General features: G+C 43.8%; 1 protein-coding gene across 2 annotated transcripts in view; it reads left to right on the forward strand.

The window, feature by feature from the left end:
• The window catches only part of LOC136629089 (zinc finger protein 585A-like), a 130067-nt gene that overhangs the window by 84833 nt on the left and 29198 nt on the right, over positions 1-16036 (forward strand). The window contains exons 10-15 of one of the 2 annotated variants that reach the window (XM_066605209.1): positions 11815-11879; positions 12396-12498; positions 14183-14295; positions 14423-14602; positions 14685-14808; positions 14891-14955. The exons of the other annotated variant lie outside the window; for it this stretch is intronic. Coding sequence (XP_066461306.1) covers positions 11815-11879; positions 12396-12498; positions 14183-14295; positions 14423-14602; positions 14685-14808; positions 14891-14955 — 650 coding nt within the window. The remainder of the gene's footprint in view (positions 1-11814; positions 11880-12395; positions 12499-14182; positions 14296-14422; positions 14603-14684; positions 14809-14890; positions 14956-16036) is intronic. 2 annotated transcript variants of the gene reach the window in all.

Consider the following 16036-nt stretch of genomic DNA (forward strand, 5'->3'; position numbering starts at 1 on the left):
ACACTATTTAAATTGACCTTTTTAATGAACTGTTAGCAGGGCTTAATTTTGGAGTAGGGCTTATATTTAAAGCATCCTCAAAAAGCCTGAAAAATCATTTTGCATCCTCAAAAATTCTGGAAAATTATGCTATGTCTTATTTTCAGGGAAACAAGGTAGTATATGATGAACTCTGCAGTATATATATACTGTGTGTATGTATATATATATATATATATATATATATATATATATATATATACTGTATATTCTGCCCCTGCAGTGAATTAGTGAGTGTTTTATGCAGCAGCACTTTGTATTGCCTATGTACGTCATGCCACCATTCATGTTTAGTCCTATCAGTTGCTGATCACATCCCGTCCGCCATCTATTCCTGCCACGGCCGTACTGTATATTGTCTCTGACCGATCCCCACGCTCTCCATCTACCCCCTGCTTCACATCCTGATGGCAGCCAGAACAATCCTGGCTCATGGCTGCAGCAGTACTTCTGTCCTTCCACATCTATTAGACTAGTAAAGAAGAATTGCTGGTCTCAGTGTCTGAACACAAGTGGCTTCAATAGAAAAGCCATTTATACGGCCGGCCGGCTGCAGAGCTCTTACTGGTGCCGGATTTGGCGCCTCTGACTCATCACTGACATCCTTTTTATCTTACGTAAATTTTGATCAAGTCCAAATTTTCCCTTTTTAGTTTTGTTTGCTTTCTTGTCATTTTTCATTTATTTATATTTATGGTTTTGTAACTGCATATTAACCCCTTAAGGACGCTGCCCTTTTTTTCCAAAAAAATTGTAACTCCTTCATTTATCCATCCACATAGCGGTATGAGGGCTTGTTTTTTGCGGCACAAAAAACTGTAAAAATTCTAAGTGGAGTAAAATGAAAAAAAAATTCTGCCATCTTTTGTTGCGTCTTGTTTTTTTACGGCCCACAAACTGCAACAAGAAAGGACACCATGACTTTATTCTCTGGGTCAGTGCCATTACTGCCATACCGAACTTATGTTGTTTTTTTTTTTTTCTTTTTTTTGCAGTACTACTTTTTTTTAATTATTTTCTGCCGCCATCTTCTGCGCACAATATTTTATTTATTTTTCTGTTGCCGTAGTCGTGCAAGAGCTTGTTTTTTGCAAGAAATCCTGTAGTTTACGTTGGTACCGTTTCAGAATACATACAACTTTTTGATCGCTTTTTGTTGCATTTTTTGTGGGAGATCGGGTGACTAAAAACGCGCATTTCTGGCGTTGTTTATTTTTTTCCCTCCTCCAGCAGTCCTTGTTGATGGCACATTACAGATTGATGGCTCCTTCACACGGGCGCTGCAGCGCAGTCAAAAAACGCACGAACGAGAGGCAGCTGTGACAAAGTCACGGAACATCTCCTGTTTACGTGCCCATTCAGACGGCTGAGTGCGGCGAGTATACGTGATGGTAACGGGGTTTCTTGCGGATTCCGCAACGAAGGCTTCCATTGGATTCAATGGAAGCTGTCCGATTCGCGGTCCTTCCACAACTGACATTGTGATCCAACTGCACCATCTGCAATACAGATATTTCAAGGAACGCGCGGACGCCGGCCTGGCACAGGGTCTGATTCCACTGCGGGCTCCCACATGCAGAATCCAAGGCGTTCATGTGAAAGCAGCCTTAGGGTGATCTGCGATAATCGGGCTCATTTCTTTGATTAGCCAAAAGACGGATCACCTGGCTGGAGTGCCAATAGATCCCGAATGCCCTACAATACTCAAAGGGGACTAAACGGTTGGAACGACTATTTTTGCTTTCTGATGCCATTAATGCTACTGCTGCTTTCTCCTGTGGCGGGGAGATGGATCCTCTCTGGCATAAGATATGTGCTTGATTATATGTTATGTTAATATCTCATTATTGCGCTGATGTAACGGCTCTACGTAGTCTATTTTTTTCTCCCCCTCTTTTTCTTGACTTTTGGACTGGTTCACCCCAAGTTCAAATTTATACCTACAACCCAATATAGTCTTATTTAGGACTCCCTGCCTTAGGAAGAGGATTCTCCCATGGCTGAATGGGCCTTCTTCTTATGGAATCATTAAGCAAGGTACAGAAGAAGTAATCTTAGGCTCTTCATATGGGCTTATGTCTGTCATATTGATCTTAGCCTGGCCAGGGGGGTGGGGGGGGGTCTCCCTTTTTTCTTCTTTACTCTTTTCCACAGGGTTTGTCTTTCTGTCTCTTAGGAGCTGTTTGGTGGGCCCACGCGCCCATTCTGGTTGTAATGACTCGGGGATTCAAGACGACAAAGGACTTTTGGTGTGGGGGGGGGGGGGGGGCGTCCTCTGAGCCACATGAGTGAAGGGGTCATTCAGGAGGTGTAGGGTCTAATCCTCTCAGAGCTCTGTGATAGTGTCCCCTGAAAGCCTCTGCAGTCTTTAAGGGGCAGAGCAGCGCTCCTCCACTACGACCTCTCAAGAAGGTTAAGGTCAAGACTGACTATGCCATTCTTAAACACATATTATTCAATGATAGTTATATGGATTTAGTTGTATGCATCACCCAACGTGTCTTCAGCTCGCATTCACAGATGGCTTTCCTTACCTTCTCCTGTAAGATGTTCTTGTGACATAATAGTAGGCCATAATGGATATGATTCTGAACATAGGACAATCAGTGGTATTAAGTTTGGGGTGCAAATCCTCATTTTTATGTGCACTATAGAAAAAAAACTGTAAAGTTACCTATTTGCAAAACTATGAATTTTTCTCCTCTAAATTCCATTAACTCCTCAAAAAACCTGTTGTCAAAATACTCATGACACCTTTAAATGAATACATTAAGATGTGTATTTTTAAAATTGGGTGAATTGTGGGGGTATCTATCATACGGATAGCTATGAGCCTTTGTAATCTTGGATTGGTGTAGGAAAGCAAAATGTTCTTCAAAATGTTAAATTTGTACGTTTCCTAAATGGTTAAAAAAAAACAACTAAAGTTTTTCCAGTGTGCTTCCAGAATAAAGTAAACAGACAGAAATATATACCTCATCAAAAACCTGGGATATTGTAGTTGAAAATATGAAAAATGTCAATTTTCAATGTCAATTCAAAATCTTCCGCCTTTTGGTGCTTTTAATAAATATTTTGAACATGCTGTCATGCAATAGGTTGCGCTGCAGAGTTATTGTTCCTTTTCTCCCATTTATGGCTTTTACCCATTAGCATTTTTCTTTTAATGCTGAAATATCGCCGCTTTTTTTTTTCCAATGGGACTTTCCAATGTTAAAATCGCAAGTCTAGTGAGACCTACCAGGCCTGAGCATTCCCAGGCTCCATTACCAGGTGCTGGCACTCGGAGGGGGCCTGGCTGGAGTCCGCCTGCTTAGCGGTTCATAGCAGGGACTGATCCGGGAGCTTTGATGCGGCTCCTGTTTGCTCCCTCCACTCTGCGGCCAGGTGACTGATACTGCTGGCAGCAACTCTAGCAGGCATCCGGCCTGATGGCCAGCGGCCGCCTGCCTCAGGCCCTGTGCACAGTGGTGTCGGCACTTCCCAGGTGCCTGAACATTGTGGCCGCTCTAATTTTTGGGCCGTTCAACCTTTCCTCTTTGTCGGGGTGGCTGCTATCTTGGGGCTAAGGGAACACAGTCCCTCCATTGGAACAGTGGAGAAGCAGATAGAGGAGCAGGTGGAAGAAATAAGGAGTAGTCTAAGAAAGGAGGAGAATGGTGAAGAAGATGATACAGGATCAAGTGACATAGTATGTTAGGCTGAAAGCAGATAATGTCCATTTAGTTCAGCCTGTTTCCACCTCCATTTGTTGATCCAGAGGAAAGTTAAAAAAAAAAAAGACAGAAGCCAATTTAGTCTATTTGGGTGAAGAAAAAATCTTTCCTGACTCCATAATGGCAGTCAGAATAATCCCTCTTTCAACATTTGTAAGTTCCTCCCTGACTCCAAGACCCGGAGCAACAGCCCCACTGGTTATTTAAGGTCTATATCCTGTAATATCATAGCACTTTAGGAAGGCATCTAGTCCCCTCTTAAACAACTCTATGGATTTTGCTATCACCACGTCCTCAGGCAGAGAGTTCCATAGTCTCACTGCTCTTACAGTAAAGAGGTACTGTCCTCTCCGGCACATCTTCTCCCTTGAAGCTCCCCGGGGATTGGATGATCATGATCCTCGCCTCCAGGTGTCGTGGATTTCCTTTTGCGTCCAACGACTTACTCAATTAGGAATGTTTACACCCTTCCAGATTAATTATGAATTGATTATGCGTATAAGAAGTTTTCACACTGACACAGGTTCAGCATGTATAAGCTTCCTCAATTCTGCTTTATTGTTGGGCGCGCAGCCTTTTTTAAAGAGTTTAACATATCTGCCCATCTGGGCAGGTCAAAGATTACATAGATACAACGTATTGTTTGATTATTGGATAAGCATCTTGCAATTCTTCCATCCTCCGGTCATCTATGATTGGCCATCAGGTGGTGGACGAGATGAGTGGGTTGTCTTGGACCCACGTGTGGTTCCTTCGATATGATTGGATATTACAGCTTGAACTATTAATTGCACAACCCCCCCCCCCCCCCCGGTGTTATTTGCATAAGTTTCCAGTATACTGCTTGGGTTATTATTGTGGTAGCTTTTTTCAGACTGCGGTTATCTATGTCTGATTCTTACTTCTTCTAAAGTTACAAAACAGATGGAAAAATATAGCGTGTCTATGTTAAATATTATCTTGTCAGCAAAGTTTAGGGAATACAAGTTTCATTAAAGGAAGTAGAAATATTGCATAGATGTAAGAACATATATCTATATTTGTATCAGAATGGACAAGTACTGTCACTTATTATACAGAATACAAACACTGTCCACTACAAAGGTCCACAGTCCAAAATATAGATATATTGGGTTTCCATTACACAGGAAGGACTGGCAGTGATTACTTCACGAGTGCTGTAACTCAGCTAATCAAAGCCAGAGCTCGATGAAATAATCAAAGCCATTCAATAAATGGCTGGGATTAGGGCCAAAAGCAACGATATCCCACGGACCACTGGTGCGATAGCGCTGTGATTTTTTTTTTGCAACGATATCCTTTTGCCTGTGTGAAATAGGCCTTAAGGCACCGGATGGAGTGGTACAAACTTTGGCAGAGTTGTATATACTATTGTGGCGCAGGGGGAGGGGCGCGGTACATACTATTGTGGCTCGGGGGGGGGGAGCAGTACATACTATTGTCGCGCAGGGGGAGCAGTACATAATATTATTGCACACAGTGGTTAAAATCTTAAAGTTATTACCTCATCTTGAGGTATTGACTCATCATCAGGTTTCTTTAATTTCTGAACATCTTTTGATATCTTCTATACAACAGAATTTTCTTGATTGACCCACCAAGGATAAAAGGAAAACACGAACAAGATGGCGGAGAGTGTAGTAAATCTCACGAGAGAGATAATCTTCCAGCTTTTTGGAGAGGTGAGAGATTCTGATGATGTCGCATTAAATCATTCTCATCTATCGTAATAACAGATGATGTCACTGGAGAGGTGATGGACTCTGGAAATGTCGGCAGTGATATTTATTACTGTCTCCCCATATACAGGATTACACAGTAGTGAAGAAGACCTCTAGTGATGGCTCTCGGGCCCCTGCGTGTGATGGACAGGGAAGACCCCTGAGCCCAATCTTGGGGCCCCCACCTCACTCCCTGATACATAAAGACATCAATGTACAGAAGATTCTAGAACTCCTCAACAAGATGATGGAGCTACTGACTGGAGAGGTGATGCTGCAGGGAATGCTGGGACATGGAATCTTATGTTCTATATTAATATCTTAACATATACTTGGAAAAAAAACACCAAAAAACACTGACACCAGCATAGATTTGAAAGGCAGCAGCATATATGACAAGTCCACACCAATAACCACTCTTGAATCCATCTGTATACCCACCCCCAGGAGGCGGCTGGCATTCCCCCATTTAAACATGCCACAACAAGCTGGAAGCTAAACAAGAGGGCGGGCGGGCACAATCTTGTGGTGCTGTAGAAAAAAACTGAAGCCCTCCGTCCTATCAGCACCTCCTTATGTCGGGACTCGCTTTCTCTCACCATTCAGCTCTTGTTGCTAGGGCCCGAGCTTCACAGAAGGATCCCTCAGGCTTCATCTCACCATTCTCTTCAGACTAATCGCCATCCATCACCAGGGCTCCAACGTTTCCCAACAACCTCTAGAACCTTCCAGCCGCTCACAGCTGACCCTGTAGTGAACTCTATTAAATACCTACCTAATAAGCCAATGCTCAAATAATTAATGCCGAAAAGACCTTTTAACACCATTTTCGCTCAGATTCCATGAGGCCTCAGACCCTAATTGGCCTTCGGCCGTACATGGAATCTTATACTCTATATTAATATCTAAACATATACCTGAAATGAAAACACCGACGCCAGCATGGATTTGAAGGGTCACGGCCTTTATTTTAAACAGGGTTACCTTATAAATATTAATAACTCAAAAAAAAACCCGACATATATAACAGATAGACTTATCCCTACCTACTCAAGTCTCTAACCAATCTTTAATCCATCTTTATACCCACCCACAGGAGGCAGGTGGCATTCCCACCAGGCCATGACATAACTATGGCATGCCTCCCCCAACACAACAGCAGCCCTTTCAATCATTTCCTGCAATCCCATATTGAAAATATCCAAAGCAATGTCGAATGAATGCACCCGATCCAGTTCTGTGCGGCCAACTAAAACCCTTCTAGCTCAGCGTGCCGAACCGAAAAACCCTGAGCGAAGCTGACCATTTCTCAAGCACTCTATTCAATCTTTTCCATATTTCATTCAAAAATAAAACTTTGGAAGCACCCAAACCAACCGGGTCCAAATCCGGAAGATACTAAAATTATGTCAGGAAAATGGCTTTAACCCTCCACAATTCCTGCCTGATTTTGCATAACGGGTCAAATGTTCTAATTTTGTTCTTGTCCTTCCCTCCCAAATGAATCACAGGGATGCTTGGCTCAGGAAGCACTGCCCTTTCTAACATCAGCATGAACCATTTCATCCCTCTGACTCAAAACTGATACATCTGACCCCAAATCATCCGAGGAACAGCGATCCACTGCTCTTTGCTGAGCCCAGTGAATACAAGAGTGTCCAATGATCCACACAACCGTTCCTTGTGAAGACAGAAAAATATCACAGCTTAAAACGATCATTCCCATCTCCTCAATTTCTTTGCGTTATTCGCTTAAACGCAGCTTCTACAGTTGCCCCAGTTTTAAAGTACTGCAGAGTAACTTTTACTCCGCTGCAGCATATCTTACCAATGCATTTCTTCAAAACGCTCGTAAATTGAAAACGTGACCCAAAGAGCCGTCCGCATGGCAAAACAAAGATTGCAACTGCCTCCGGCCAATTTCCTAGAAGCGCTTCAATTCCCGCATCGGGCATAGGTTAACATTAGGGTTTTGAAAATTCTGGATCCTACCCCCTTACTTTAACTTACCTGTTTTAGTGCGCCTCAGGAAAATTTTATGCCATTCTCCTGCTCAGACACATCCGAGAATAAAAAAGACGAGCAAACCGCTCTGAACGGAGCCAGAAACTCTCCGCATCTCAATGCTCCAAACTTCGCTAATAAGAGACAGAATGAAACAACATCCCTTCATAACCTGAGATCCAACCAAACACTGACACCAGCTTGTTCAATAAGCCAAACGTAATAGCAGACCCTTGATCCTTGGAAAAAGCAACCGTTTTGTATCCTTGTAACTCTAGTCTAATTTGCTGAAAAGAATCGGTGACACCCCTAGGCATTTCTGAAAACATGATATCCCCGCCATTCATTTCATCACAGACTTATAAGGCAAACCTGCTTTAAACCTAGAAAGCAAAAAGAAATAAACACATTCCCATCCTGCGAATGCTTATCCATTTCGAGCTTACACCATGGTTGAGCCGGCCAGTGACCATTCCAGAGTACCCAGTAATCTTGCTTCCTAGAAGCGCCCCCCCCCCCCCAAGCCTAATTTTAATTTGGATGTTAAAAACAGAATCCGCTTGCCAAGTGGAACTACCATTAAACTAGCAAAACTGCATCCATGCGAGCTGAACATTCTTCTGAATTGACCATCAACATGCTCATTGAGAGAGTGAAGACCTCTTGTGATGCCAAGATCTTCTAGAAAGAAAAAAATAATAAATTACCCATCAGGATCACACAAGCAGATGGCACAACTATCAGTGATAATACCCAAGAATTCCAATCTGGTGTATTCTGGAATAAGGTTTCTCCAGCAGGGTTTGGGGTATTTTGTGGCCTCCTAATTTGAAAACTCTGATTTATGTGTACACAAAAAGAATTCACACCGAGTCCAGTTCAGTCTGAAGTCTCGAGAGCTCTGCCGTGTATTATGCCTGAAACTCCTTTTATCTAAACACATACCTGGCTTTTATAGGCGTATAAGGTAGAACATACATGGTATATACTCATTGCTATAGGCTGAGCTATATGGAACCTCCTCCCAGTCTCTGTACACTAGTTGGTCCTTGTCCTCTTGCCATGTGCAAACTTCTCCTTTGTCCTTGGCTCGATGCTGGAGAAGGGGGAGGGGCAGGGAAAATGAAGTCAGTGTGTGTCATTTGATTCAAGTTGGCTGAATGTAGAGATGGTCTGATACTACGAAAACTACCTCCCCATCATCCGGGCTACTGAACCCATCTTCAGCAGCCAATGCAGCACACATCTGACTTCATGTTGCTGTCCAGTGGCAATCATGATGAAAGAGTTTGTTATGGGTCTCTGTAAATCAAATTATAGTGAAATACGGATATTTGTACAACAAATAGACATTTTACGCTGGTCGATGCTCCTCTCCACCACAGGTGGTCATGGGAAAAGGTTTCTCATGACCCAGAGGGATACCAAAAAATTTAATTGTTGAACAAAAATTTTTAACTTCCTTACAAGTGGCTTCATCAGGAGGACCAAGAAATACAAAGTCATCCAAAAAATGAATTACTCGCTTTAAAAAAAAAAAAAAAATCCTTTAACTATCCACTTCTAGGAAGGAAGCAAAACTCTTAAAGTAACTACATTACTGAAAAAACCCATGGGTGAAGCCATGTCCAAGAACAGTCAATACTTGAACTGCAAATGAAAGAATTAAAGACAAACCGACAAGCAAATCCGGTGCAACCTCAACCTTCAGAGAAAAATACCTTGGGCAAGATAAATGATCAATCACTGAGAGGAGATAGGGATGATACCAAAGAAGAAGTCTAAGAGACCTCAAATTGACTAAAAACGATATCAGAATGACCGGCAATTTTGCCCTCGTCTATTTGCTTAACAATTTTTTTCTTTTTATCTGATATCAAGATAGGAAATAACTGAACTTATTAACCTCCTTACAACAGAGGCCCTTGGACTCGGGCACAATGAAGCCATTCAAAAAGCCTTCTTTAATGGACTAGGCCTACTTCCAACACTGTTGTAAGTCTCACTGGCTACTGGCCTCATCTTTTTTTTTTGCACGTAATTCTCTATTTTCTGGATGCAAGGAATTTTGTATTTTATTTCTGGATAAAGCAAGAACAGTGGAATAAACCTGACGTAACAGTGGAGGATCGTCCCAACAACACAAGAGCTAAAATACCCAGTCTGTAACCAATTATTAAAGATCTTTGCTTCTTGTGGTCATCACTCCTTTTATTGGATTCTTTAACTGAAGAGAACGGTGATAAAACAAGTAGCTATAAAACAAATCCGATTAACACCAGCAGCATTCCAAACCACCGGCTGCTACAGACTCCATGCAGCACTCAAGAGGTACCACCGACAGAGTGCCCTCAGAAATGCCACCAACACTCTGTCAAGCGGTGCTTACAGTTACCAACACTCTGTCAAGCAGTGCTTACAGTTACCAACACTCTGTCAAGCAGTGCTTACAGTTACCAACACTCTGTCAAGCGGTGCTTACAGTTACCAACACTCTGTCAAGCAGTGCTTACAGTTACCAACACTCTGTCAAGCGGTGCTTACAGTTACCAACACTCTGTCAAGCGGTGCTTACAGTTACCAACACTCTGTCAAGCAGTGCTCAGTTACCAACACTCTGTGAAGCAGGGTTTATAGTTACCAACACTCTGTCAAGCGGTGCTTACAGTTACCAACACTCTGTCAAGCGGTGCTTACAGTTACCAACACTCTGTCAAGCGGTGCTTACAGTTACCAACACTCTGTCAAGCGGTGCTTACAGTTACCAACACTCTGTCAAGCGGTGCTTACAGTTACCAACACTCTGTCAAGCGGTGCTTACAGTTACCAACACTCTGTCAAGCGGTGCTTACAGTTACCAACACTCTGTCAAGCGGTGCTTACAGTTACCAACACTCTCTCAAGCAATGCTTACAGTTACCAACACTCTCTCAAGCAGTGCTTACAGTTACCTCAGAAACGTTACTCTCACTCAGATCAAATTAGCAAATTAGAAATATGGTGAGTAGACTTAACCCTAGATGCTCCAGTCTACTAATAACCACCACCTTTACTCTATTTTCATGCCCACCCGAAGAAGGCGGGCGGCAATCCATGTTACCAGTTCTGCACTCACCATTAATAAAACACGTTCGTTAACAAGACATACATTCCCCATCATCACTCCTGAACCAGCCCTTTCTTTAAAAGCCTTGCAAGGGTTAACACATTTAAACCTGACAAATCTACCCAAAATGTTACACCAGATAAATCCTTCTATACACCGGTGCCAGTTATCAGGGGTAACACCATCTTGTAGAGCTTCACCTGTACCCTGCAGCAGTGCAGGACTTGGTGTTGGCATCTGGTAGGCACTGTGAGACCTGCCAGGTCTCGGTCGCCTCCGATCAGATGGAGATAAAAGGTAGCTTTCTCCTTTCGCATTCACTTCGCTGGCGGTTTTCTACCAACGAATCCTCCTCTGATACAAGTGTTCAAATGATTCATCTGCCTATTGAGCGCTCTTCTTGTCGCACACTGCTCACGGGTCCTAAAGCTGAAGCGCTGGGGATTCTAGCTAGGCATCTGTGAAGCTGTTCCTCACCACCTGCTTCATCCGCGCCAATGACCAGCCGCTGCAGAAGGTCCTTCATCTTCATAGAGGGTCTGAAGCTGTGACAGGAATTGTAAGAGGAGCTGTGGCAGGAACCAGGAACTCTCACTTGGATTCTGTAACTGCTTACAATCATGTGGTGCTGTAGAAAAAAACTGAAGCCCCTGTCCCGTCAGTAGTTTTTTTATATCAGGACTCGCTTTTTCTCACCAATCACTCCCACCAATCAGCTCCTGTTTCTAGGGCCCGAGCTTCACAGAAGGATCCCTAAGGTTCCTTCCCGCCATTTTCTTCAGACCAATCACCATCCATCCTAGGGCTCCAGTGTTTCCCCAACAACCTCCAGAACCTTTCCCTACCTAATAATCCAAGACTCTTATAAGGCCCAAAAGACCTTTTAAAACCATTTCCGCTCTGATTCCATGAGGCCTTAGTCCCTAATTGGCCATCGGCCATACATTATACAGTAACAGCCCTGGAGGCTTCTGGGTGATGACTATATATTGTGTTGTCAGGTTCCTATAAGGTGTCAGGATGTCGCTGTCTATTGCTCTATGGAGGAATTGAAGTATTTAGAAGGACACAAGGAGCTGTACAAGGAGGCCATGATGGAGACCCACCAGCCGCTCCCATCTCCAGGTAATAGACAGGACTAAATACATGGGGACTTTATTATCTGTATCTAAAGAACGACTTCAGTGTCTGTCTGTATTTCCTCCAGTTCCATCCAGTAAGAGAAGCCCACCAGAGAGATGTCCCCGTCCTCTTCTTCCACAGAACCATCAGGTAGGTGGAGATGTCCCTCTGATCTGTAGAAGGCTGCGAAGCTCTTGTCTTCACTCTTATTAGATGTCTTCTACGTGTGTGATGAGGCCGGTGGAGATGGCAGGATTACCGCTGACCAGAGCCATTACATGTGGTCTGGATCTTCTCCCAGTTTTCTGTCGGTGGAGACTGCTGGTGGGAATAAGGGGCCAACAGGTTGGATTTATATCTATCTGCTCCTTTATGTCCCCCGAGACAAACGGCGGATGTGTCTGGTAGACGCTGATCTCCTCCACTGAGACAATGTGCAGCGTGTGTAGCCATGCCGGATATACATTTGTATGAGGTTCCTGAGGGGTCATTGAGCTGCCATCTATTATCTATGTTCAGCTTCTAGACCTGCAGCTCTGTGGCTCAGATAACTACTCCTGTCAGGTCACTTTTGGTCATCATGATTAATGATCTTTTCTGGTCATGTAAAACCTTCCACACGACTTCTCCAACCGTCTGCTGACTTTTACAATATTTGTCTCTCAGCTTTTGAATCAGGATGAAGATCTGACTAATATTGATGATACAGTAACAATTGTGACAGTCAAACAGGAGTTTGAAGAGGAGATTCCTACAGGTAACCGCCCAGGTGAGTAGTAACCACTATATACAGCAGAGAGGAGTCACAGATTCTCCTCAGTCAGCGGCTGCAGATGTTATTCTGTGGTCTGTGGGATTATTGGGGATGACAGATCCTGCAGTCCGGGCTCCGTCCTCCCAGTTGGTTCATCCTGTAAGCCTGTTAGTGGCAGTAGATATCTGACCCTGGCAATGGTCGGCTCTGCTGCAGCTAGAAACACCATAACAAGAGCAAAAACCACCCAAACGGCCGTTCATGTCGGTTATTTTCAGTATCTATAGACTTTATATTATCTGGTGTTTGGAAGCTGATAGTCTTGTAGTCACTTATCCTGCCTGTTATGGAAGTATGATATTACTGCAGTCGCACATTCTCTCCCGGGTTCGTTAATATTCATTCGTTTCTTGGTTTTCTCTAGAATGCAACTTTTTTTCAACTATTCCCCCTTTGCTCAGCAAGTGTGCTGTTAGCATTTCCATACTATCCCTGTCACTACCCCAACTTTGTGACTCCAGATTACCCCTGGAGAGGACCTTTAACATTGGACGATCATCATTAGTACAGCGTTTTCCTGAAAATAAGACCGTTTTGTTTTTTTGTTTTTTGGGGGGGGGAGGTCTAATAATACTTACCTAGCAGCTGGCGTTTGGGTTCATCGTACTGGTCTCATTTGCTGCTACAGGCTTCCATGTCCTCCTTAATGCCAACAGAACAGTTCTTCCTGGTAGCGGGCTTGAATACCCTGCCACCAGCAAGGTAATGCTCTGATTAGTTAATCGAGTGCTGCGTAAGCCAATGAGAACCAGCGCTTGATTAACCAATCATAGCCATTCATTGAATAGCTGTGAGTGGTTAATCCAGCGCCGGCTTTCATTGGCTGATGTGGCATTTTATTAACCAATCAGAGCATTACCTTGCTGGAAGCAGAGTATACAAGACCTGCTATCAGAAAGAACTGCTCTGTCGGCTTGAAGGAAGATGCGAAAACCTGCAGCAGCATCGCCACAGGCCTTATTATCAGGGGGAAACATGGTGGCTGTTCATACCCCTGTGCTCCTGCGCAGTTTTGAACGATAGTCGTCCCATGTAAATGCATGCACAGAGATTATGGTTCATCTGTGGGGTATAGAATGGAAAGAATAATATCTCTAGATTAGTGAGAAAATACCAATCCCATTGCATCCATGGCCTTTGAGTCGGCCAAAACGGATATCATCTGAATGAATGATCTCTCCTCTGCCATGTTTGATGTATGTAAATGGATAAAATCGTGTTATGAAATATGGCGGTCATTGCTTCCCTCTAGGAATCCCTTCTGGGGAGACATGACCAAAGTATTGTATAGTATAAACATCCGGACATTTCCTGCATCCAATCAGCCGGCCTCCCTCTGATGTCACCAGTAGTGTTGGGGGAACTGAAACATCATATCGCTGCATGCCGCCGCTGCTCACTTGCTGCTGAGGCTGCAGTCAGGCGTTGCTGCCATTCACGTTCTGCACAACTCTCCTCTGCTGGCTCCCAGGCTGCTGCCCGCAGGGTTCATGCACGCTACCTTTTTAAAGAGCCAGTGTATGCTACTGTTACTCATCCCCAATCCAGACAAGTAAAGAAAAATCTACAATTTATTATCTGCCCAACTGTTTCTACTCCTGTAATTGTATATTGTTATGTGGGATTTTTGTTGGTTCAGATTTCTTTTCAGGTGCCTTCACTAAAGGATCAAGGATGCAGAAGGACAGAAACAAGATGGCGGAGAGTGTATTAAATCTTACACTAGAATTAATCTTCCAGCTTACTGGAGAGGTGAGGGATTCTGATGATGTCACATTACATAATTCTTATCTATGGTAACAACCGGTGACGTCACTGGAGAGGTGATGGACTCTGGAAATGTCTGTAGTGATATTTATTAATGTCTCCCCATATACAGGATTACACAGTAGTGAAGAAGACCTCTAGTGGTGGCTGTCAGACCCCTGTGTGTGATGGATGGGGGAGACCCCTGAGTCCAATCACGGGACCCCCACCTCACTCCCTGATACATGAGGACATCAATGTACAGAAGATTCTAGAACTCACCAACAGGATGATTGAGCTACTGACTGGAGAGGTGACGCTGCAGGGAATGCTGGGACATTATACAGTAACAGCACTGGAGGCTTCTGGGTAATGACTGTATATTGTGTTGTCAGGTTCCTATAAGGTGTCAGGATGTTGCTGTCTATTTCTCGATGGAGAAGTGGGTGTATTTAGAAGAACACAAGGATCTGTACAAGGAGGCCATGATGGAGACCCTCCAGCCGCTCCCATCACCAGGTAATAGACAGGACTAAATACACGGGGACTTTATTATCTGTATGTAATGAATGACTTCAGTGTCTGTCTGTGTTTCCTCCAGTTCCATCCAGTAAGAGAAGCCCACCAGAGAGATGTCCCCATCCTCTTCTTCCACAAGACCACCAGGTAGATAGAGATGTCCCTCTGATCTGTAGGCTGTAAAGCTCTTGTCTTCAGTCTTTATAATACACTATTTGTAAAAGAAAATAATAATCCCACCCCTAGAAGAAGTTGTAATTTTGCTGCAAAACTCGGGATGCAGTTACATCTCAGACAGATATACAAATGATTAGAGTTGTGGCGTGATTAGATGATCAGTCTTGCGACTTGAGGACATAAAAGTGGTTCCACCTTTGGTTTATAATAAGGCTCTCATAGGCTACTTGTGTTTAGTGACCTCTTTTTCCCCTTGTGTAGAGCTTGTTGACCACTAGACGCCTCTTCGATGGAATCAAAGAGATTTCACCCAGTTGACAGAGTTTGAGAGGGGGTGCATTATTGGAATGCCATAAGCTGGATGGTCGTATCAACAAATTGCCCACCAGCTGGGTCGTTCTGACCAGAATGTTAGGAGGTGTTGGGAACTATGGATGTGTGAGGGCACACAAGGCGGCCGGGTTCAGGACGCCCTCAACAGACCATAAATAGAAAGGATTTTCTGATCATTCAGCAAACACAAGTAGCTTCTACTATTTTGTTGATCACAATCCAGAGACAGGTTGCTCCATCGTTACAGATCCCTGTGTCTGTCAGAACCATTTCTAGGAACTCCATTTGTGGTGGTGTTGTGAATGAAGTGGAATCGGGTTGTTTTCAGCAACAAATCCAGCTTTGGGTACCGATGACAGCTGTGTTCATGTCTAAGGACCTAGGGATGAGCGCCTATGCTGAGGAGCCTAGTGTACAAACAGCGTTCAGAGAGCGCATTAAGGTCACCAGTTGGCTGTTTAGCGGAACAGTTCTTATCCTCCAGACATAGGGAGGGCTGCAGAAACAATTGGGGGTTTCTCTAAACAGAGAATCTCCCCCAAGCAGAGAAATATAGGAAAGGACTATTAGTAAAAAGAAGTCTGCGCTCTTGAACTGTACAGTTTAGCAACCATGAATGTCACAAAACAAGGAAAAGAATGGCACTTACTCGAGAGGAGGAGGGTATGATACCCAGAAATCCCCCTCCTTGAAGTGTCCCCTTGGCCTGAAAAAGGTG

Source organism: Eleutherodactylus coqui, chromosome 5 (genome assembly GCF_035609145.1).
Source record: "Eleutherodactylus coqui strain aEleCoq1 chromosome 5, aEleCoq1.hap1, whole genome shotgun sequence".
NCBI lineage: Eukaryota > Metazoa > Chordata > Amphibia > Anura > Eleutherodactylidae > Eleutherodactylus > Eleutherodactylus coqui.